This window comes from Athene noctua, chromosome 13 (assembly GCF_965140245.1).
Source record: "Athene noctua chromosome 13, bAthNoc1.hap1.1, whole genome shotgun sequence".
Lineage (NCBI taxonomy): Eukaryota > Metazoa > Chordata > Aves > Strigiformes > Strigidae > Athene > Athene noctua.
The window spans coordinates 1,598,591-1,622,489 of NC_134049.1; the positions used below are offsets into that span (position 1 = coordinate 1,598,591).

Consider the following 23,899-nt stretch of genomic DNA (forward strand, 5'->3'; position numbering starts at 1 on the left):
ACTTAACACTGCTGACTTTTGACCTTATTTAGTAAACTGTTGGCAGTGATAAATTAGTCCATTGACTATGAAGTAGTAGCAAAAATTTGAAATTTGCATCAACTTCTGCATTAGTGATAATCTTGAGCATGGAAAATATCTTAATATGTGTGGTAGAAATAGTATGGATAATAAAAATATGAATGAGAGTAAGAATCGAGTGAGGTTTTAGGGATAGTTTGTTTTGGTTTTGAATTTTCTAATATACAGAAATATGTATGCTAAAATAGAGCCCTAAAGAAACGTCCAAATGACTGTACGTCTTCACTCATGCTTGCATGCATGAGTTTACTTTTTTTTTTTTCCTCTGTAGGGAGTGAATTAACACATGACAGATAGTTCTTAGTCCCTTTGTGGGAAGTGCTCTAACGCAGCGTTGGTGAGTGTGCAGTAAAACTGCCCTGCATAGGGCACCTCCCTTAGTTTTCCTGAGCAAGCCATTCAAAACCTGCTGGTCTTCAGAGGTGCCGTGAAATCTTTTTTCTTTGTACCTCAGTCACGCAAGAGATGAAGAAAACGTTCAAGCTGCTAGCTTAGGTAAAACTCACGTAAGAAATTCTGACTTTTCCTTTATTAATGAGGCCTGTTGTTGTCTCCCACTTAGTTTTTGACCAGTATTAGAGCACTGGTGGGGCCTGACTCTCTGGGCTTTAGGCTCGGCTCAGTTTGCATCGTGCCGCGGGGGGGATGTGGGTGGGAGGCTCCGGGGACAGCACGGCTTCTCCGGGGGCAGCGCGGCCGCGGGCGCCCGATTCCAAGCCTCTGCTGTTGGGAAACTTTCCAAATTCATTAATTCACAGTCATCAGAGTTTTCCCACCTGTCCAAAGCCAGAAAGATCAAATACTTCTAGTCTCCGTCTGCTGTGGTGGTTTTTGTTTTGTGGGGTTTTTTTGTTTTGTGGGTTTCTTCGGTGAGGCTGCTTTGTGGTTTTCCCGTTGTGGTTTTTTCCCCCTTTCCCTTAGCACTGTCGGCGCGTAAGGGCGCGCGTCCCCTCCCCGGGGGTGTCCCCTTGCCTGGCTCTCCTGCAGGCGCCTCGCGGCTCCCTCCCGCGGGGCCACCGCTGGCACCGGCCGCTCCGCGGGCGCGTCTCCGCGCTCAGCTCCGCGGGCGCGGCCGGGCGCTGTGCCGGTGGCGGCGGCGCGGTTGCCATGGCAGCGGGGGCGGGCCCGCCGCCGCGGGGCCCCCTGGGCGCTGTAGTGGCGGCGGCGGGGGCCCGGGCCGCGGCCTGCGCTCGGCCTGCGCTCGCCAGAGGGCTGCGGGGCGCCGCCGCCCTGCGCAGGCGCGGCCCGGCCCGGGCGGGTCGGCCCGGGTCGGGGTTGTTTTTGACGGCGTCACTGGCGGCCGCGGTCCGTGGTGTGCCCCGGTCCGCACCGCGCCCCGCGCCGGGGCCGCGCTCAGGTGAGGCGGCGGGAGCGGCCCGCGGGGGAGCTGCCGCCTCCCGGCCCGGCCGCGCTGCGCAGGCTCCCGCGGAGCGCGGCGGCCGGCGGGGCGCGGGGGCTGCCTGGGGCGGGGGGCGCCCGCCGGGGCCGCGGCCGGGGCCGGGGCCGGGGCCGGGGCGGCCGCTCGCTCTTGGCCGCAGGGCGCGAGTAACCGGCGCGGTGCGGGGCGGCCGCGCGGGCCGGAGGGGCGGCAGTGCCCGCTGTGCCGGCCCTGGCCTTTGCCAACTTCCTCCTCTGTCATCATCTGCCTCTCCGGCTGATGCAAGGTGCTCCGCTCATCGCGGGTGTCGTGCCTTTAACTGTTCCGGTACCGGGCCGGGGTCTGTGGCGGGGGGGGGAGCCGCGGGTGCCCTGCCGTGGGTTTGCCTGGAGAAGGTAGCGAGGGGATGGTCTGTATGGGTGGCTAAGGATGTTCACGAAGAAGAATGTTACTTTGGGAAAAAAATTACACCGCTCAGTAGAAATAATAGTTTTGCATGGAAACCCTGACGTACGGTACCACTGTAACGTGTTTTTGTTGCTGCTGTGCGACTGCTGTAGAAGAGAACCGTGAGTTTTTACTTGGAACGACAACACAACAAACTCTGACGAACGCCGGGTTCTGTCTGTGCCTTGTTACTCATCTTGTTCTGTGTCAACACTTACTGAGTTGGTTTTTTTAGCCTGGGAGATCCTCTTTGAAGACAGAAGAACTCAGGGGTTTGTTTAGACTGGAATGGCTATTCTTTCTGAGACTGGTATTTATTCTTCTTCACCAGTGGATAAATAGGATGTAATACCAAGTTATTCCGTATAAAAATGAGATACCACATTGCGTATGACTGTAAACTTCTACACCTTCTGCTTCTGGTTTGCATTTCACTAAGGTTAGGAAAGTAGTTCACACTCCTGGTTCCCTTACCCCTCCTCCCCCCAGCTCCCCCAACAACAATATGTAGAGGTTGAACTCTGAATATAATGGGTATTTATTTTGTCTAGATAGCAATTTAAAAGGTGATGTCACTGAGACTGTAGGACATTTGCAGGCAGATCAGCTTTGCGGTTCGAACTGGGGTACAGAACAACTTGAGCTGTAACTTTTATTGTCACTATTTTTCAAAAGAATTTAGTGAGGAGCTGAGTGAGTGAAGCTGTGCATATGGCGTGGGGTGGGGTTTTTTTGAAATTTATCTTCTGGCTTGGCCTGACATACAGGAGATGTGGAATACTCTACTGGATCCCCCAGTTATCCTTGCTGTTACTGGGCTAGAACCCATTAGCATCATCTTGATTAGTTAGGAAGTTTGCAGGCTTCATGTCTGTGTAATTCCTGCCCAAAGCTACTTTTTAAAATTCTTTTAAAATAGCTTGCATTTAGAAAGACAGTGCTCACTGTCTGCAGCACCTTTGGGTGGGTGGGAAAAGCATACTAGTTCTTAGTCATTCTTTGTCATTTGGTGGTGGAGGATACAAGCTGGTGAAGACTTTGAGTTGGTCAGTTTAGCCGTTGGGCTCGATTAGTCTGCTGTATTTCAGTTTCCTTAAGAGACTGGATTTGACCTTAGATTTACTTATGACTAGGTGTGTTTTATTAGTCTTTTACAGAAATAAGCTGTTTACCCTAGGTGTTGATTGAAGTTTATGAGCACTGTAGTTAGGTATTTTTTAATTAAGGTTTTTAGGCTGTTTTGTTCTTTTAGCACTAACTAATTACAATTAATATAATGCTTTGCTTTTGATAGCTGCGTTACTCAGATATGTTTGCTGAATGTGCTTGTAGGAATTTGGTGACCCTAGAGGTGACCTTCAACCTGATGCCATGTTCTCTGTCACTTGATAAATTTAGTGGTTCAACCTGTAAATCTCAATGATTTTTTAATTAATTCTTCTTTATTCTTTTTCTTGATACTAAAAACTTCCCTATTTTGGAGATTGGTTACCTGTATTCAGTTAAATATGCAGTGTTATAATGTAAAATAATCTGGTTAAACACAAGAAATAACTTTTAATTCAAGGCCAGCAACTAATAGCAAATGATTGAAAGTGATTGTTTGTTTGCTTGTTGGTCTGGGTTTTTTTAAAATATTTTTCGATTATGCAGATACCCACATAGTTGGGTCCTGAAGCTTTCAGTTAGGAAGGGGAGACAGACGTGTAATGCTCCGTGGAACCCAAGGCCATGGTTAGGTGTTCAGTGCAATTGGTTTTATGCAGTGCTCGATCACCTGTCAGTCTGTGATCTGGATGGAGAGGGAGAATACATCAGCATTTATGTTGATTTTGCTGGGGCCCAGAATGAAATGCTGATTTAGCTAGAGGAAAACAGACCTTACAATCTCCAGTACTGTCTGCTGTTAAAACTTGCCCTTGCAAAATTTTAAAATGCGCTTGTATCAACAGGTTGGGGTTTTTTTTCATGTATTAAAGGATTTTAGTTATGTGATTTCACTGTTCTTAATCTAGCACTGAGATGCACTAAAGCAGGAATTGCCGTGTTATGAAATCACAGCCTGAATTTCCACAGTGGAGATCAGACTTACCAGTAAGGACTGGGTAGCCCTGTATTTGCCCCAGTGTTTGGGGTTACACAAAAGGTTTGGTTTTCAGTGACAGTAAAGTGGTATTCCTATGATTGCTCTGTTTGCTGAACTGTAGAATAATTAAATGGGAATGTTTTCATACTGAAGAGAATTCTTAAACGATAATTTCAGATTACCAGTACAGTTTTTGAAATACAGCCAGCGATGTGTCTGATAGGTGGCAAGTTCTGGTCCTGGTAGTTGCCTTCCTCTGGAAGGAATGCTGCTGCTGAATGCCTGGTCAAGTTCCAAATAATTTAATGACAGCAAGCAGATGTTATCATCTTATGAGAATTTGGGAACTCCTTCTTTGCCATTTGGGCATTCGTTATTTTGATCATTGAAGAAGTATAATTTAAAAAAAAAAACCCAACGTGATTTTGATGATTGAATACAGTATGATTAAAAAAAACCCACTCAAACCAAATGACCCCAAAACAAAATACCCCCTGCCTGATGTTCTCTAGCTGAGATTCCAGGAGGAGCACTAATGAAGGAGGAAAGAATTTAAAGGAAAATGGCAACCATATTCAAAGTAGGGCTTTATAATAGATGGCAATCCACAGTTTTTCTCTGTGAGTTTGATACCCAAGTTGATTGTTAGTGAATATTTTTGCTTTATAATGTCACCATTGCCTTTTTTACAGAGTAACCCCAAATGTATTAGTTAAAGTTGAAGAGGAAAAAGTGTTATATTAGAAAAACAGGATGACTTACCGTAAGGCAGAGATAGGAGATAAATGTTTCCTCTATTTTGCAAGAAACCTGAATGGAATGAGAAGTTTTTTTTGTGTTTTGCTGTGCAAATTTCTAGCCACACTGACATGTTTAGATGTTCTAATTCAAGGTTTGCGTATATTTTCTGTGTTAACAAACTGGGAGTAAAGGCAGGATTGATAATAAAGTAGAGAGTAAATAAATTTGAACAAATAGGTGCTTTTCTCTGTGTTCTTACTGGAAGTAACAAAGTGTGGGAAATAAAGCAGATGTCTGAAGTTCTCAGAACTCTTTGCTTTGCCAGGATCATTGTCATTTTATTAAGCCTTATTGAACCATGATTGCTTTTGTTGTTCTATTACATTGGATGCATAATGTAACACACAACTGATTGGAAGTTATTCTGGTTTTCAAAAGTTTTTTTTTTTTCCCCAAGATAAACCTGTAGTAAATTTTTATTTAACAATTTGATACATTTTTATTTTAAGGAACGAGGAATGCATTAAATTTCTTTTTAAAGTCTTTCTGTTAGTTAAGAACTTTAAAAAATAATCTGAATGTGTAACAATAATGAATTCTCTGTATTCCTGGTACAGGAGAAAGAATAAGCAGACAGCTGCAGCCAGACGGCTTTGTGAAAATAACTACCAAAGTCATCCCCTACTATTGTAACAATTTGTACTTCAGGTTTTTTCATTCTGTTTTTGTACTCTCCAGGTACTCTCTCAATTCACTTCAGAATCGGTATATTTGAGAGTATTTGAAAGGAGTGAAAGAAACACAAAACTTTGTTTTGTCCAGTAGTTAAAGAGAATTACTTCCAAAAGAGCCTAATTTGTGTTTTTTCAAAAAATACTGTGGTGTTTTTCTTGACTTCCTTGTCATGTATCTGTTCAGAAATGGCTTCATCTACTGAAACGTGTCTTAAACAATGGTGCTGCAGACAAATTTTAAATCTGATTATTGATTTATTGGCTAGCTGCATGCGTTTAGCTAGTCTAAGAGCTTTTTGGCTGCCTAAAATAGGTAGGTACCTAGCAAAGCCATATTTGCTTCAAGTATAAAAAAGATAATATGAACTATGTACAAAAGAATATATTTTCTTTCTAAGCTTTTATTCTATCTTCTTTTTTTTCTTTTTTAATTCCAGAATAACAGTTTTGAGTTAATGTAGTGTTCTGTAACATCATGGAGTTTTATGTTTATTGTTTTTCAAGGGAATAGTGAAATTGCATATCTTGCACGTTAAAAGAACCTACTTTTACTTGCAGCGTGCTTTGAAAATGTCTGAAAATTCCAGTGACAGTGATTCATCTTGTGGCTGGACTGTCATCAACCATGAGGTACCCAATCTCAAATTAATAAAGTTCTTTCAGTTTAAGACTAGCCATATGCAGTAAAATATTATTTCAACTTTGTGGGTTTTTTGTGTATGTTGCATTTCAACAGAGAATATAAAAGAGAGAAATAAGAAAGCATAAAAGTACTGTTTAAAAATATGTATCCTTTACTATAGCTGACATAAATTTTGTTATTTAAAAATGATTTTTTTCTGCAAAGGTCTTACTTTGAAGAACTGATAGAATTTTAGTGAGATACTGTCCTCTGTGCCATCTTTCCTGAAAACATTGACATTCTATGTAATTTTTCTGTTGTTGCTAATGTATTTCTTCTTTACCCTGCCCAGTTCCCTGTCCCCGTCCCCCAAGGTTGGGAATAATGGGCAGGAAAAATTTATCATGCAAAAGGGAATGATTCCATGATTTTTCCATCTTTTCTACCTCTAAGCTAGCTTCAGCAGTTCCTGTTTAGGAACAGCCCTCTGTTCTTACATTGTCTTCCTTACTATGAAAAAATAGGATAGAGACAAGTTTATGCTCAATGATGAGAATATTAGAATCCAAATAGAATATTAGAATAAAGTTAAAATTAGAATATTCAATTGATGTGTGGAGCTCAACCAAATTTGTATGGCTTCAGCTGTGCTTCTGTCCATCTTTTGATCTCTGCCATAGCTTCATTTATTAGGCATACTTTTATTTGGAATGAAATGCTAGAATTCCCTCGTTCTTTGATCAAGTCATGTGGTATAGCTATTTGCAAAGTCACTGTTATGTCTGTGTAGCCCTGGTTTAATTTGTGTGTTTGTGTTTCCTGTCTTCTGATGTTTGACTAGTTGTGTAAAGTGACAATGGATTTATTAAAGCAAAAGTAATTTTTAGTTCCTAGAAGAATAAAGCTTGAGACAAAAGAAAAATGAAGCAATGAAAGGTCTGTTGGGATGGGATTTGTTGTTGCCTAGGTGTCTGTGGGGTCGATGTCTGAATCTGGTATTGGTTTCTAAGCTTTCATTGTACAGATTAAATCAGTGCAGTCAATGGAGTCCAGACAGTGGTAATTCTTACGTGAAGGTCAACACTTAGATTTGATCAAATGACTCGCTTGTATTGATTGTACAGGTGCCTTCAAGAGTTTGCTCAGGTGTAGACAGGACAGGAGGGATCAGCTGTTTCTCCTTCACTGCACACTCTCCTATTTGCTGATTATAATGAAAATCTTGGTAATCCCAAAGGCAAGCCATGACAAGTTTGTGATTGTGCTCAAGTTTTGAAAGCTCAGTTCAATTTCAAAAGGGCAAGAGATATGGTTTGTGGCTTATAAATGTTGGGGCCATGGTTTCAATTTCTGTTGGCAGCAAGGTGGTATTTAAGAGATGGTTAAAACTTCTCTTCCTTCTTTTGGGTTGGATGACAAGCTGGGAATCCTGTCACCAAAAGAGAAACAGAAAACTCACTCCAGTCCTCAAGAGCAAGTGGGATGGGGTACGAGAGTGCACAGGCTTCTAATAAAAGTGAAAGGATTGGCTACAACAGTTGGGTTACTCAGCTGTGAATCGCAGGCTTTATTTTCATACTTGGAATGGTTATTTTACACTGTAACTGAAAATGAATTATGCAGTCTAAATTAACACAGTACAAGATTATAAGAAGGCAGGAATTTGTCCAGCCAAATCAGAATGGATTTCTACGGTGTAGAGATTTTTCTGTTCCCAGTTACTCCCCGATTAAAAGAAATAAAATCATTCACTTTGGGGTCAGAAAACACAGGTATTTTAAGAATTCCCAATATTGGTGTTCTCCTGGCAAGACAGCTTTGATTCTGGGCATGAAGAAAGTATAATGAGTGGGGTAGCTCATACCCTTCACATGCTTGTTATCCAGGGAGGGGGTGACATGTGGACTACTGTATGCTTTGGGAAAAGAATCTGGAAAAGATTTAGGAAAGGGGTAGAGCTTAAGGATCAGACACATTTGGAATACTGTAGTATTGCTTTCTTGCATATTACTGTGACTTGTGTTGATGACGACACAACAGAATCAGTTTCTGGCTTTGTTTTGCCATTTACAAAGGCATTGGGTTAAGAGGGGAAGAAATGGCAGTTGGGTCGGTGGTGACTGCAGAGAACTGGGTTATCTAAGCTGAATTTAATGTCTGCTTTGAACAGAGCACTGATGCTGTGTGATGTTGGACTACTTTTAAGAAAGGACTTGCTAATTTTTGTAGGAGTGTAGTGAGGAGACACTCTCCTTTCTCAGCCTCTTTGCTGCTGCTGAAATGGAAGGTGATAGAGGTGTAGCCACAGGTGCTGTGAATTGGAGAGTTCAGACATCAACGCCAGGCTGCCTGTGTTTAAAAAAGGATGGCTTACCTCGGACTCAGCTAGCCCAGCGTCTTGGTATTTTAGCTAAAATTTTAATCTGTTTTAAGCAATATTCCTGGTGTTTGCCTTGTTGGGAAGCCTGGGCAATCTAAATTGTTGGGGTTTTTGTTTCTTGTGAAGAAGAAAAAGTAATGGTTCTGTTATGCCAGAGAACAATTGTCACATAATAAATCGGTATACCTATCTATAAAACCCAACCAAGCCAAAAAAACCTCATTAATTTTGTGTTTTCTTTCCCAAGATTTCACTCAGGTTTTAAGTCACTTATAATTGAGTGGTGAATTTCTGCAAAAACATTTGAGATTAAAATGGTGATACTTTTGTAGTCAAAAAACCCACCCCCAATTGTCATTGTCAAATTGTCATTGTCAAATGACTAAAGCAGTTAATTTTTGCAGCCTTTTAAAAAGGAACATAACTTTCTAATGTGATGGTAGAATGTATCTTACGCAACTCTTGTTGAGGTATCTGATCTTCCTGAAGACAGTCTTCTCTTAAAAACAAAACCATGCATGTTTGCCTGAGTCCTGAAATGAGGCATCTAGGGAAACCGATCTGGAAGTATTACTACTACTGTAATTTCACACCTGCTGTTGCAGAAATAACTATCTCTGTTTACAAAAACAGCTCAAGTTATTTATGGATCAGAGTGACTTTGTATTTTTCAGTTATGTTTTGCATGTTTATAGTTTTCTAGTAACCTTACTTGTGTTCCATTAGTTCTTGTAAACAAAAATTACAATATGAAGATTGAATATTTAGAATTGTCAACCATATTGCTTGTCTTTAGTGCCCTGCAGCCTCTGAGTCTTGTTTAGCTTCAGTTCCTCTTTGGCTCTGAGGTTGTTGCTGACTGGCAGCTGACTAATAACTAAGTCTCCTTTCTGGATTACAGAAAGAAAACCAATTTGAAGACTGTATAAATATTTGTTTTCCTAGTGTTGGAGATATACTTTTAGAACAGCCGTTCAACTTTGCGGACAGGAATGGAGTTGAAGCAGAGCTGTGCATATTTTTTCCTGGCAGTAGTAGCACTTATTAGCCTTCATGGTGGTATGAAGTTCTGTTTTGGGGCAGGTGTGTGTATTTACATACAACACATGGACATGTGTGCAAGAACTAGAAGCCATATTCAGAACTCATTTAACAACCTTCTCTGTTCCTCTGTTTAATAAATAGGTCTAATAAAGCTAATAGAAAATAGTTATTTAAAATATTTAGCATAATTGTTAACTGATGCCTGAATCACCTCTTTTTTTACTTAGAATTGTCGTCCTCTGCCTTTTTTCAATGGCAGTCATAAGTATGACACACTAACAGTCGTTTCCCTCTAGCTAATTACTTGATATTTCTCTTGCTTTTCTTTGCTTAAATTCTTCTTCAGTTCTAAAGGTTATTATTATTCTCTCCTGTTTTTATTATGAATGTTCTGTTTTCTTGTAACCCTTTCCTTCTCCTTTATTGCTGGAAACCCCAGTAACTGTAATGTTCATTCAAAACTCTAACTCCAGGGTTCTGACATAGAGACAGTGACTTCAGAAAATGGAAGCACAAATGATAACCATGAGTTTGTTTCAGAAGAATACATTTCGTTGCAAGAAGAGGAGCAACCAATTGATTTGCAAGGTAAGATGTTAAAAGAGGAGCAGTTCCATAAAACAGGTAGGTATCTGGTGTGGCATTTTTACAAAATCCGGTGTTTTTAATAGAGTTTGTATACTCTGTAGGCCTCTGTCAAAGTACTTGCTTCATCAGTATTGGAATATGGAAAATACTCAGTCATCAACTTCATTAAAGTATTTTTTCTTGAAATAGATGAAATTAGGAGAATGTCTTCAATTTTATAAAATACTGCATTGGTGTTGCTGGAAGATAGTGTATGGAAGTGCTATTGATAAAAGAAATATTCCTTGATAGTGTCCTAAGTCAAGTAAGAGTAATTTGCGAGGAATCATCAGTGCTTATAGACCTGAAAATAACATCGTGGCACTGTGAACATTTCTTGAGTTGGAAGTATAAGTCTGGTACATATTAATCTAATGAAAATCCACTTATTTTAATTACTAGATTTAATATTCAGTTTGTAAATACTGGTGTGAAGAACACAGACGTGACAGGTTCAGTGTGCAGTGGACTAAATTTGGGCTTGGCCATGTTTCCAAATTCATAACCTCTCCTGTAGAAACAGGACTAGACACTCAAACTCCAGTGAAAATATTTGAATTATCCTAGTGTACAAATGTACTGTGCTATCTACAGTACAGTTGTTGGGTTTTATCTAACTGTGATTTTCACTTGCAGGTTACTTGCATTATGATCAATGTGAGCGTTTGAATTTCAGTATCTTCCAAAACATCGTCTTACGTAATGACCAATGGGATTCTGGTGTGTGTTAGAGAGATTAAAAATGAGATTTAGTGTATTCTTAGAAAACCTTCCCTGATATGAGTAGATAATAGAAATGTCACAGTCATATATATTTCAATATTATATAGGAGTGGGCATAATTTGTGGTTACTGGCTTTAATCCCATGTTTGTTTGTTTTTTTCTGTTTTTATTTATATAGCTCAGTGCAACAACGATGGAGAGATACCAGTGGTAGATAATACTCTCTCTGCTTTTGTGGAAACTCGGGCAGTTCCAGAGGTAAATTATGTTACGTTATTCAGAAGCTTCTATAAGCCCCATCAGACAATGCCAGGCAATGTTTTGAAGGCATTAAAAGAAAGATACTGATTTTTCCTTTTTTTTTTTTAGCCAAGAATTCTTTCTAATTTTAAATTACTTTATATTGTATGTGTCTGAATAACTTGTACATTGTCCATTTCCCTAGGTAAATAAAGAAAAAATCCCTGATGATGGGTCCTGCATTGGAACTGTTAGTGATGATTCTGACATCGTTACACTTGAAGCTCCAAAACCAGATGAAACTCAAAGTCAGGAGGAAGCTCCAGCTGATGGTGAAGAAGCTCAGAGTTCAGAGGATTTTAACATGGGCTCCTCCTCTAGCAGTCAATATGCATTTTCCCATCTAGAAACTGGTAAGAGTGATAAATTACTAAGCAACTGTGTGCAAAAATGTCACCAGAAAAAAACCAAACCAAAAAGAAATCTTTGCTGAAGGAACCTTCTTTGTGTGGAGAGGGAAAAATATGGTCTTGTTGGATACATATCCAAGTATTGGCAGTCTCTAGGACAACTCTGGTTGCCCTAATTCTAAAACTTTGTCCAAATATATGTTTGCAATCTTTTCATTTGAAAGAGTGCTTTTCCATTAAGTGTTCACTATTTTAAATAGAAAGTAAATTTCTTCTAGTGTATTTTGGAGAATTAAAATTACTTTTAGTTCATAGAACAACTGTAGGTTTTCTCTTGGCAATTTTTTTGGCTTTTGTAAGTTGGCATAAATAAGTAGCAACTGGGAGAAAATTTATTTTTGTGGCCATGAGGACTGATTAGCAGCACGATTACAAAAACTTTTTGCTTACCTTCATAGACACATGGGGAAAAAAAAGATGTTTCTTTTATTTTTAAGATACTCCCAGAACTTGTCAGAAATATGCTAATGCATGATATTCAGGAGGAAGGATATGAATATCTGGCCAGTTAAAACAAGCCCCCAACAAACCTAAACAAAGCCCCCTTACTCTTCTCTAGTTCTCTAGTCTTCGTTGTAATTCTCTTTGGCTGCTTATTTGTAATCTTTACTGTACTCTTTATTCTCTAACACTTTTGTGTTACTGATTTTTACCTTTCAAAGTGAGTTAATTACAAGAGCAGGATTTTTCTTAAAATACTGTTTTATCTTGGGAGTAAAGCATCGTTAACTGTTCATGTATCTGTATAGTATCTGTTGGAGTCCGAAGGTGACAGCTTACCATCTAATTATGACCGGTGGTGATTCATAACAAAGCTGTTGCTTTCTTTAAGTCTTCTGGATGACTTGAATTAATTTTTAATTTAAAATTTAGTTGACTTTCTTTTTTCTTTTAGGGCTGAGTTCTAAAAATGCTTTTTTTTTTTTTCCCCCCTCATGTTTTTGTACACAAAAGTCAGTTGGCTGGAGAAGCTGAGGAAGATCCCTGGTTGTGTAAGGGGATGGGGAAATGAGGTGAAAGAGCATGTGTCTCGCAGTCTTCCTTTCCAAGGTGGTGTGATTAAATTTGATCAGCTTTCGTAAAGCTGATTTCTTATGGCTTGCATGGAGTGTTCTTAAAGTTATCGGTAGCAATCTGACTTGATCTTATAGTAGTGATATTCCAAACAGATGCTGAAAGCCAGTCCTCACTGAAGAATTCAGCTAAGGTTTTATCTGGAAAATGTTAAACTTACATTTTAAAATTTGAAATGGTCATCAGTAAGCTTTGTGATACATTTTAATACGTGTGCTTGACTGTTTAAATTAACGGTACTTGTTGGATTCCAAATCTATGTGTGACTGGCAAAAAGAATTTCTTCCTCCTGACTTGAGCGGATTTCAGCCTGGTCTTCAGTGCTGTGCATTTAATTGAACAAGTATTACAGAAAATGTCTGGACTGCTTTTGCATTTATTTCAAATGCCAGAGTTTTAGCAGTCAGAATTTTCATGCCACTTTTTGGCAGTGGAATTCTTTGCCATCCACTTCTTGTCAAGTTTTCTATTGTGTTGGAAAAGGATGAGCTTCTGATTTTCCTAATGTAGAACGTTTTAGTATCTACAAGGATGTGCTGCCACTTTTACTCAAAAACCAATTCCTGCATAGGCCGTCTTCACCATGCAGACTGAAATGTTTTAATATTGCTTCGTGAATGAAGTTCCCCAGCAGAAGCGTGCATATACCGAAGTAAAGTGCATCTAGGCTTGAGTCATGTCTGTGCAGAAATGTCAAAGCAAATCACGTCCTTAACTGACGTTGTCACTTCATCTGGCTTCTAGTGTAGATCTGCCATTCAGAATCGTAGCAGAAGCTAGAATTTTGGACTGCTGCTGTGGTCACACTTCTTACACTCCTTTTCATCCTGTGGATGTTAGAGAACAGCTTTGTACTGGGTTCTTACTGCAGCTGCAAGGCAGTGTCATTCTTGCCTGCAAGTGTAATGCTGTTGACAGCTTGCCAGTGCGTGCTTATGAATGGCTTTAAGTGTCTTACAGTTTTTTTTCCTCTTTCTGTTTGTCCATTTATTTTTTTTCTTTCCTATTCTTTGATGTCCAGTTTATATCAAAGAATTTCCCACTTGGCTAGAAGTAGCTTGTTCCTTAACCACTTTTGTATTTTGTATGTGTAAGCTTTTTTGGTTGTTGAAAAAACACTAGAAAACACAAGTAAGTGATAATAACACCTGTCTCAAGTGTGTCCTGTATAATCCTTTATGATGTCTGACCTCCGCGTTCTGGTGAAAATACCTCTCGCCTGACTAATTTCTGAATGCTTGTCTTTATTCTCCAGGACTGGGGAAGAGTGCATCTGCTTAAATGACTGATCCTAAAATAGTGTCCTTTTCTGCCAAGATATAGAAATTAATTTAAGAATCTACATGTCAAGTAGCTGTTGAAGTGATTTGTCTGATATTGCAATGTCTGCTTGGTCAGCCTGGTTTGACTAATTGACTAAAATGGATTTTTTTTTTTTTTTTTTTTTTAGTAAGAGGGGAAGTTATCTTTCATGATCTGACATGCTGCTTGTCCATGCAGTCAGAAATTAGACATATTCCAGTTACTAATTGTTAATCTTTTCTGGGGTTGATGCAATCACTTCTATTAAGTTGGAATTTATTTTAAGTGAAGAATCTTAATTGGTAATGCCTTTTCTAGATAATGGCTGGCACTGCTTGACATTTGTACTGCTGATAGCAACAAGCCATTACAACTCTGTTGTTACTTTCCCAGTTAGAACATCTGTGCTTGGGCTGTAGGGACACGAACATGCAAATGGTATCGTAAATGCCGTTTTACAAAAATGCTATAAAAGATGTTTTTTATGGTTAGAATTTGTTCTCATCTTGAATCTTGGCCAGTCCAGTCTTCCAAAAGATCAGTCAGGTAACAGAAGTGTTTTGGAGCGTTAGGGAGGGACAAACACAGAAGTACCCGAGGGGTTCTTCTCCTGTGCAGCAGTGGTTGAAAATGGATTTTTTGAAAGGTGCATAAAGATATTAATAGGTTGTATATGGGAGATATGAAAAGTAAACAAAATTACATATGGAATATCTAAAGCTTTGCATTGCACATTTATAATACCTACATTAATGGAACTTGTGTAGATCACAGAGTGAAGTTTTTTGCGAGAATGCAGTAAAACCATGTCTGTCTTTTAGGAGACTTTCTTTTTGCAAGCCTTTATGTTGCTCTTTTATTAATAAACAGTTCAGTCTCAGTATCTGTAGGAGAGGGAGAACCGAATCCTTAACCTTTCTACTTCACAATAATTTGCAGAGGCAGTACATGCAGGTGCTTTAAGAGGCAGAATTATCTGAAAGAAACATTTCCTAGTGAGCGAATAAGATATGGGGAAGTGCCATAGTGTTTTGGTGATCATTTCTTGATTACCTTTTCCTTTTAAAAAATTAAATTTTAACTTTGGAGATCAAGCATTCCTTGCATAATATCCAGCATAAACTATCACATCGAGAATTTTAATTTTGTTTTATTAATGTTCTCTTAAGTTAAATACTGAATATGTTTTGCATAAATACGATGGATTTTGGTACTCAATTTGATTTTTTTAAAGCAACAATTAATGCATTTTAAAGGCTGTTCTGTGTTGGTGTTCAGTTTTTTCATCTCAGGCTAGCAATGATGAGTCAAGTAGTGATGAAACTAGTGATCAGTCCAGTCCTACAGTACGGAAGCGTCGGGCTAAGAAGAGGCTGATCTCCAGCTCGGAGGCTGAGGGTGGGTCACCTGCTGAACCAGAATCTGAACCTCCCAGAGAGGAGCAGCACAAACGCCAGTTCAGTAGTGGCCTTAACAGATGCATCGTACTAGCTTTGGTGATTGCCATCAGCATGGGCTTTGGACACTTCTATGGTGAGTTTATAGAAAACAAAATACATAGCATTAAAATGGTATTTGTTATGGAAGATGTTATTGTGACTCTAAATTTTTTCTTGTTCTCTACTAACAATCTAAACAGCAGAACTCATTCCAGATCTAAATCTACGTAGTGCAATCCTGATCTTCTAAGATGCGTGTGTTGTGGTAAAAATTATAGAGGATGTGTATTTTTAATAGTAATTTTCACTAAGTAGTTTTAGTTTTATATGAAAATGTGCCTTTGTAAGACGACTTGTGGTTCAGTTTGAGACTGGGAATATGATTCTAATCGGATTTAATTTTTGACTAATTGTTGGGGGTTTAAATTTTGCCATTTATTTTGAGATTTATACTAATTTTTATTTGACCCTGATTATTTTTTTTTGTTGTTGTTCTTAGGGAAACCTGAAGGTAAGTCATGAGTGATGATGTATTGTGGATGCTGTGTTTGCATTCAGATTTATGCTTTAAATTGTGTGTATGTGTACACACGCATCCATATATGTATGCATAATTATATTAATTAATAAATCAAGTCTTAAGAATTACTAGTGTATGTGGGATTACCCTAATCTGGTTGTATAAAATACTTTTTATTTATCAGCTGCAGCTAGTAGTAGCCAATGTAAAATCTGGTTGATATATATATTGGCATGCTCGGAGCAGAGAGGTGCACGATGTTTAGACCAGTCTTTGATAGTGCTTTGTGGTGGTAACTTGAGGTTTCAGTTCTGTTAATCTTTTTACTGTGTTTAAGTTGGGGTTAATGATAAGTATTCTACTTTTAAAGAACTTTTGAGGTCTGTGTACGAGACATATTTTGGAAATGTACTCAGGGTCATATTTTTATTAAGGGATTCACTTTGACTTGTTCTCTCAGAAGTACAGTTGAATCTGTACTTCTAAATTAAAATTGTCATTGCTGGTGACAGTGGTGACAGCATTCTCAGCAGAAACAAAGCTACTCTTGTGTGGCTTCACGTTTTGCCTCTTAAAGTGAAAGTTCTTCATGGTTGTAACTAATCTTTCTACCACTAGAAAGGAGATCAAACCCTGCTTTCCATATGCCTGGGTTTTTTTGCTTTGTTCTGCCTTTTTTTCCCTGTCTTTGTTGTTGTTTGTTTGTTTAAACGCAAACTTGCAAAGAGAAGTCCATCTCCATAGAGGACTACTTATGCTATTTTTTTTTTTTTTTGATTCAGATTGGAATGAATGTTGTCCACAGCAGTCTTGTAATGCTAGGCTAATTGTCACTGGAAAGGGTTACTTCTTACGAAATTACTTTTTTTGGGGGGGTCAATATCAGGATATTGTGTTTTCCCTTTAGACAGAGCTCCAGGACCTCTTTAAGACTTCTAAAGATGTAGAAAGCAACTAGGATTAGGTTTTAATCAACCCCTGTATCCTAACCAGTATTAAACTGAGTGAGCTGGCTTTATGATGCTCTAGGAAGGAGATCTGAAAGAGGGCAAGCTTTCCAGGAGAACAGGTAATTGGAGAAGCCCAAGTTAGGAAGTCCTTGCCAGCAGAATGTCTGTTGTTACAGACATTCAGGTATCTTTTCTTTAACCAGAATCTGCAGAAGGGGGTATTGATGTAGTGCCAGGGATTTGGATAGATTACTTAAAGAATCTGGAGGATGCTGTGCCTGGAAACGCAACTAATGACTGAGAAATGGTGCTTCATTACGTGGATTTTCAGTGTGTTTGCTAGCCTTTCTGTGTAGCTAAATGTAATTTTTCCTTACTGTATCTAAATTATGATTCTTGGTAGGGAAGCAGTTTTAAGTGTTCTTCTGTACTTCAGGTTCCTCATGAATCCTTTACACTAACAGATGATTTTTCAGATGCAGTGTTCAGATCCTTAGGTTCAATGGACTTCTTCAAAAGTATCAATAAATATATATAAATATGAAAACAGATTTACTGTCGGTATATTTAAATTCACTTATGCAAGGATCTGTGCTTCCAATAAGTTTATTAGGGCTGTGCAAACTTAAAATCACTGCTGTGAAAGCCTTGCTTTCCCTTAGCTGAACTGAACTATCGAGGCTCAACTTGGTTTAATTGAGCACTGTCTTGGTTTTAAGTTCATACTTGACGATACATTAAATAGAAATTAAGAAATTAATAACAAATTCCTCAGTGTAATAGTATTTCTAGAATTTCTTCTGTTTAATAATACATCTGTCCTGCCTTTAAAATACAGAAATAGAACTCTGCCTATGCTGCCTTGGTTTTGAAAGCAACACCTAAAACTTGCCGTTGCTATCTGCTGTGAAGTCAGTCCAAGAGAATCTTAAAAGCGGAGAAATAAAAACTACATCAGTGTTAGGATTTACAGAACGTGTATAAGTAGGGAAGTACCAGTAAAGAAGTTTTACTTGATTAAAAAAATGGGTGTCTAGTACAATGGAGATACTTTATTCAGAGGATGTGTCTCAGCCTTTATCTAACAATTGAAAGGATGTTTGCTGCCTCTTCAGCGTTTGCTGGTGGATAAGAATGACAAGATAGGGCCTGCAAATACTTGCTGCTTTGTGAGCAGGGTGTAGTAATTGTGTTTCTGCATGGAAGTTTACATACTGTACTAATATCCTCTTATTCATGTAACTTTATTTAACAATAGAAGTTGTAGTTCTGAAATAGATAATGCATGGGCTAACGGTCTCCCTTACAGGATCTGAACTGGCTTGCACGCTACTAAAAAGAATGACAAAGTCATCACACGTATCCTTTCCTGCATAACTTATTTCTATGTAGTGTTCCAAAATTCCCTCATTGGTTATAGTCCAATAAGAGACAGTGTCTATAGCAAATTTTGGGGTCTGTTTGAGAAATTGCTTATCACTGGCAGAAACCAAACTTGCTTGTAGCAATCTGGTTCTGTAATCTTTATTTTGTTACGGCTAAACGGTTACCAGTCAGTACTGGACAGAAATTGCAAGTTGGGAATGCTTTTGAATTTGCAGGGAAAACGAAGATGATGTTTAGGTTCATCTGTTCCTGTAACTACTATGTAAGTCAGACTATCAAAAGAAAGTTTTTTATCTTTGTAGGTACAATACAGATCCAGAAACGTCAGCAGCTGGTGACAAAGATGCGTGAATTAAAAGATATGAAAGATGACCTTTACCAGTGCCAACAAGAGCAAGGAGATAAAGTCTATCATAAAGTGGGGGTAGGTAGGAGTTTAGCTGGAAGTCATTTGGTTGTTCTGTCATTATGGGTGTAACTTACACAAAGTGAAATTCATTTATCACACAAATCCTTTTACATTTTTTTCTTTAAGTTCTGTCTGAGAATTTAATTCTTCTTTCCCATGAATTCCTGATCAAGATTTCGTATTTTGATCAAATTTGTTGCTGGAATGTGTTTAAACATGCTGGTTTTATGTGTGTATAGTCCAGGAGTTACGTGGACACAGAGGTGGTCTCTTTTCCTGTGACATAATGCCAGGTTGTCATTAATGAAGACAGCTGAAGTAGAACATGCTGGTAAAAACCTGTTATAGGTTAAACATACAGATGTTACGAATTTGCTTTCTAAATTGTCAACAGTTACTAATTTTTTTAATGCTTGTACTTTTAGTTTGTTACTGTTAGATCATTCAGAGAGAACATTAGGGAGTGCTTTGTGTGTGGCTTTATGTGTGCATGTCTTTAGGGTTTCTTTTAAGTTTTATGTTGCTGATAGCAGCATTTATACATAATTCAATATGTTTAGTTCTAGAGTTTGTCAAGGATGCCAAGAGACTGGGGAGATCCTTTTGTGTTAAGATATAGTCACACAAACACGTATTTTCAGCAACAGATTTGGTTCAAAATCAGTTCCTGAATTTCTGCCCCAACTGTTGAATGTCCTTACTTCTACTAATGTATTTCATTTTGTAATCTGTAAACCCAGTTTGCTGAATGTAAATCAGCAGAAATCATGCCCATTTTTATTTTCTTTTAAGATGTTACAGTTCATGTACTTGGTTTACTATCGTTCAGCTAGCTTAACCAGTACACACGAGAGGTGATGACCTCTGGCTGGAAGAGGGAGCCTCTCACATGGTCTTTGTTGCCAAGAAAGTGTTGTGTGTATCTGAGATAAACAAACTAGCTCTATTTTTGCATCTTGCTGCAACATGTGTCACTGCATCCAGGATGACAGGGAAGCTTTGTTGTAGGTGAAACTGTAACAATTCTAATGGTAGTATTTTTGCTTGTTTTCTTTTTGTTTGTATTAGTCACTCAAGGGGGATGTTGCCACATGTTTGACCTCTACTGAGGTGGAGAAGAAATCCTTTGAATCTCAAAAAAACAGTCTTGCTGCAGAAAATCAGCACTTAAGAGAATCTTTAGAGAAGGAAGAGAAAGCTTTGGCCTCACTTCAGGAAGAATTAAGGAAGCTAAGACAACAAATCAGAAACTTAGAAGATAAAGGTACTAGCACTGAGTCTATTGTAATGGAAAATCAGAAACTAAGGGAACATTTGGAAGAGGAAAAGCAAAGAAATCACAACTTTCTTAGGCAAAAGGAAACACTCTTTGCAGAGGCACAGATGTTAAGGAGAGAACTGGACAAAGAACGTCATGTTACAGAAGCTCTAAAAAAAGAACTGGAACAGTTAAGTTCTCGTCAAACAGCTGACAGTGCTAATGATGATGATACATTAAGAGGAAATCAAGAAATAGAAACTCTGCGAGGAAGACTAGTAGAACTGGAAAAAAAGCTAAACTTTGAGCAACAACGCTCTGACCTATGGGAGAAGCTGTATGTTGAAGCAAAAGACCAAACTGAAAAACAAGAAATTAATGAAAAGGGACAAAAGAAAGGTGCTAAAGGGCAAAGTAAGACCAAAAAGAAATCAAAGGAATCATTTTTCGGTTCAGTGAAGGAAACTTTTGATGCTATGAAGAATTCCACAAAAGAGTTTGTAAGACACCATAAAGAAAAGATTAAGCAGGCTAAAGAAGCAGTAAAAGAAAACCTGAAAAAATTTTCTGATTCTGTAAAGTCTACATTCAGACACTTCAAAGATACCACAAAAACCATCTTTGATGAAAAGGAGAAGTCAAATGATAAAAGACATGAGGCAAACAAGAAAGCTCGAACTTTTTACCGAGAACATAACTCCTACGAGAATCTGAAGCACACGCACTACAGGGGACCTAATGTGGCAAAAGAATTCAGAGATGGAAGAAAACACCAGTTTACAGCATTTGAAAAAGATACAGATTCACCAAAATGTCCCAATGATCCTTTGTGTAATCGAAGACATCAGTTTGTCCTAAAGGGCTGCTCTGGTATTTTTGAATGTGCTCACCAAGAATTCATTAGCCTTTTTAACCGAGTGTCAGATCCTATCAGGGTGGATGAGTTTAGTCGGCTAATGAAAAAGTATTTGCAACAAGTTGTACATAACTTCCATCACTGGAGAGAACTAGAAAATTTCATCAATAAGTTTTTTCATAATGGGGTATTTATACATGACCAGATGCTGTTCACTGATTTTGTTAATGATGTCAAGGATTACCTGGAAGATATGAAGGAATACCAAAATAATAACGAAAAAGTGTTTGAGGATTTGGACAAATACATCTATAGATACTACTTTCATTATGATAATTCACCTCAATATGGACCCAGGTTTGTTTCCATGTTTCCTGAACTTGTTAACACAATGAAGTAGTCTGTAAAGACAACTACTGTTCTTGTTTGAACAGGTGCTTATAGATATAGATATAGATATATATATATATATACACACACACACAGAGGCTAGAAGACTTTCTGAAGGACTCAGTGGAAATACTATAGAGGTGTGTATATATATATAAAATAGATATATAATACTAGAAATACAAAGTGGACCTGTAGTACCTTATATATAAATTCTGTGTGTGTGGGGGATCATAGTTTGGGAGGCTCTACAGATCCAATGTATGCAATGTAATATTTCTACTGAGTTCTTTAGAAAACTGGGTAACTGCAGGTAGGATTACTTTAGGGTGAGCAGCTCTGATTGCCCATCAGATGGAATGAATAACTGTCTCAGAAGAAGCATTACCTAGGACTTCCTCGTTGTCCTTACCTGAACGAGAAGGGTTTGGAGCACGTTTGAGCAGTCTGAGCCCTGTTGTGGCAGGTCTGTTCCCTCTGGCTTCTCAGGAACTTCCCTAGGCTCGTAGCTTGGTGTGCTAGTGCGTTGGTCTGTATGCCCAGAGCAGAGATGCTCAAGTGGTGGGCCTTAGTTCAGATCCCGACCCTGACTAAACCTGGTTCAGACATGCTTACCAAGGTCTTTGCCATGAATTGCTTCCTATGTTGTTTCCTGTACCTAACGGTATTCTTGGGGCTTCTGCAGAGCAGTTGTGGTGTGCTGCCTGCCTGGCCCACGGGGGCTAGGTGTGGTGAACTGTTTCTACCACATAAGACTTTGATGAACAAAAATGAAGCAAGCAGCCTTTAACGTGTGAAACTTGCTCTTTCTGGAACACTTCTGTATTTATTTTATGTGGCTTTTAATGTTGCTATTACAAGATCTGCAATATAGTCTCTTGGGCTAATGCTTATTCTGATCAGGTAAGGAAAAAATGTGCTATATTAACGAATTCATAATACACAAGAAGTTGTCCTCGTAGCCGTGATAGAACTTTTCCCTGTGCTGGTATTCAGTGCAAAGCATCTTTAGATCAAGGTGCAGTTCTTCAGTCAGGTTTCTCTTTTGGACTTTATTTCATGCATTTTATATTGCAGCAGGAGGTCTGAACACTTAACTACTTTGGGGTTACAAAATACCGTGTGAGGTAGTATTTTCTTTTATTACAGGTTGAACCATGAGGATGATACTCCTGTTATCAGTTAGCAAGGAGCCTTTTTAATGTGTAGGTTTGGCAAACACCTAAGTTTTTATTTATAGTTCAAATACTTCTTACTAAATGAACTTTAATTTAAATTTAATTTTTGAGTGCTTTAATTCAGTTTGCAGAAAGAGAATTTGAAATTCATTTACTGGTAGTATTATACAGAAGTTAGTATGATACTGAGGATGAAAATAGCCTGAGCTTAGCAGAAGGCAGGGTACACTAGTCATATGGTAACAGCATGTAGTATGATGGGACTGTTTGCATCAAAAACTGCAACAGGTGAGCAAGTGTTTTGTCAGAGCCCCCTCTCTGTGTAAATGGATTGTGTATGAAAACTTCTAAGTGCCCATGTTTGCACAAAGAATTTCCTAGTGGTCTGCAAAGTTTTATTTTTATAGAATAACTGAAAAACAGGTTGAGGCCTACCTCAGGCATCATAGCAGGGATAATCAGACAGCCTGTTTTCTTGGCTTTATTCTAAAAAGAACTTTGGGCAACCAGTTAGAAGGGATTTCTTTTAAATATACCATCTTATCGATGATTTAAATACACCTCTTTTGCTTACAAGAGAAAGGACTACTTAATACAAATTCTGTTTTCAGTCCAGCTCAGGATGTTAAAAGCTGTTCTTCTCAATGTAGTTGTGTTTCAGAATGCTTTTAGAAAGATGCTTTCATAAGAGTAGTAATAAGCTTTTGTTTACTCCTTGCAGTCGACCTAAAAGGCCTTTTACACAAACTGAAAATTCCAGATATGAAAGACCAGCTCAGAAGTACCACCACCGTACTAAAAGAGAAGGTAAATGGCATAAACACGGTCGCACCAATGGAAGACACATGGCAAATCTTGAAATAGAATTGGGGCAATTACCCTTTGATCCAAAATATTGAGTAATTTATGGTAAAAATAAGATTAGAGTTCACATTCTCTCCAGAAACTGATTGTTTTTCAACAAAGCAGCAAGATGCAAGTTTTTTCCTCTAAATAATTTGATTTTTACACATCTTTGTTAAAAGGCAGAAGTCAAGCTTTCTAATTTGCATATTCTGTACTGTTGCTTTACCTGTTCTTTGGAATTGATTGTAGTTTGGGTGCCAGCACTATTGTTGCAGAAACTAGGCATGGAATGACCTGTATATGAAAAATATGCTTAATTGCATTCCATTAGTATAGTTCAAGCTTGAGTCATGCATAATGTACCAATAATTAACTCCAATGTTTGATATACTAACTTCATCTCATCCTTCAGAAAATAGGTCTACGTTATGGTAATGTTAGTGTTTTGTAATCTTATACTTGCTTCTTGTCTTTGGGGGGGTTCAAGAGCCTGTTAATTGTGAAGAATTTGCTGTGCTGCATTCTAATCAGCTTGCTGATTCAAGCACTTGAAATGTCTTGCATATCTGCATATTGTAGAAAAAAATAAAGAGACATTGTGGGTAAAAGTCTTTATTTGTAAAACCTAGTATAGCTGTACAGTTCTATAAAAATGGTCTAGGCTTGTCCAGTTTCTTACTGTTTAAGCAGTCATATGGTAAGTTTGGTCTTGCTGAT

General features: G+C 38.5%; 1 protein-coding gene across 2 annotated transcripts; it reads left to right on the forward strand.

Annotated features, from left to right (window-relative positions):
• The first annotated feature begins 1,266 nt into the window (after positions 1–1,266).
• CCPG1 (cell cycle progression 1) lies at positions 1,267–23,793 on the forward strand. Of its 2 annotated transcripts, XM_074916782.1 has the most exons (10): positions 1,267–1,438; positions 6,026–6,097; positions 9,987–10,101; positions 11,043–11,122; positions 11,310–11,517; positions 12,529–12,624; positions 15,229–15,483; positions 18,548–18,669; positions 19,723–21,125; positions 23,058–23,793. In XM_074916782.1, the coding sequence occupies exons 2-10, from the start codon at positions 6,038–6,040 to the stop codon at positions 23,233–23,235; spliced, it is 2,517 nt and encodes an 838-aa protein (XP_074772883.1). In that variant the 5' UTR covers positions 1,267–1,438; positions 6,026–6,037; the 3' UTR covers positions 23,236–23,793. The 2 variants fall into 2 exon arrangements, with proteins under 2 accessions (XP_074772883.1, XP_074772885.1); XM_074916784.1 differs by lacking the exon at positions 12,529–12,624 and having other exon boundaries at positions 1,269–1,438.
• Positions 23,794–23,899: the final 106 nt, after the last annotated feature.

Coding starts and splice junctions, on each gene's coding strand:
- CCPG1 (XM_074916782.1), top strand. CDS start 6,038: ATGTCTGAAAATTCCAGTGACAGTGATTCATCTTGTGGCTGGACTGTC. Junction 12,625..15,228: donor TCGCAGTCTTCCTTTCCAAG/GTGGTGTGATTA, acceptor GTTGGTGTTCAG/TTTTTTCATCTCAGGCTAGC. Junction 18,670..19,722: donor AAGTCTATCATAAAGTGGGG/GTAGGTAGGAGT, acceptor TGTTTGTATTAG/TCACTCAAGGGGGATGTTGC.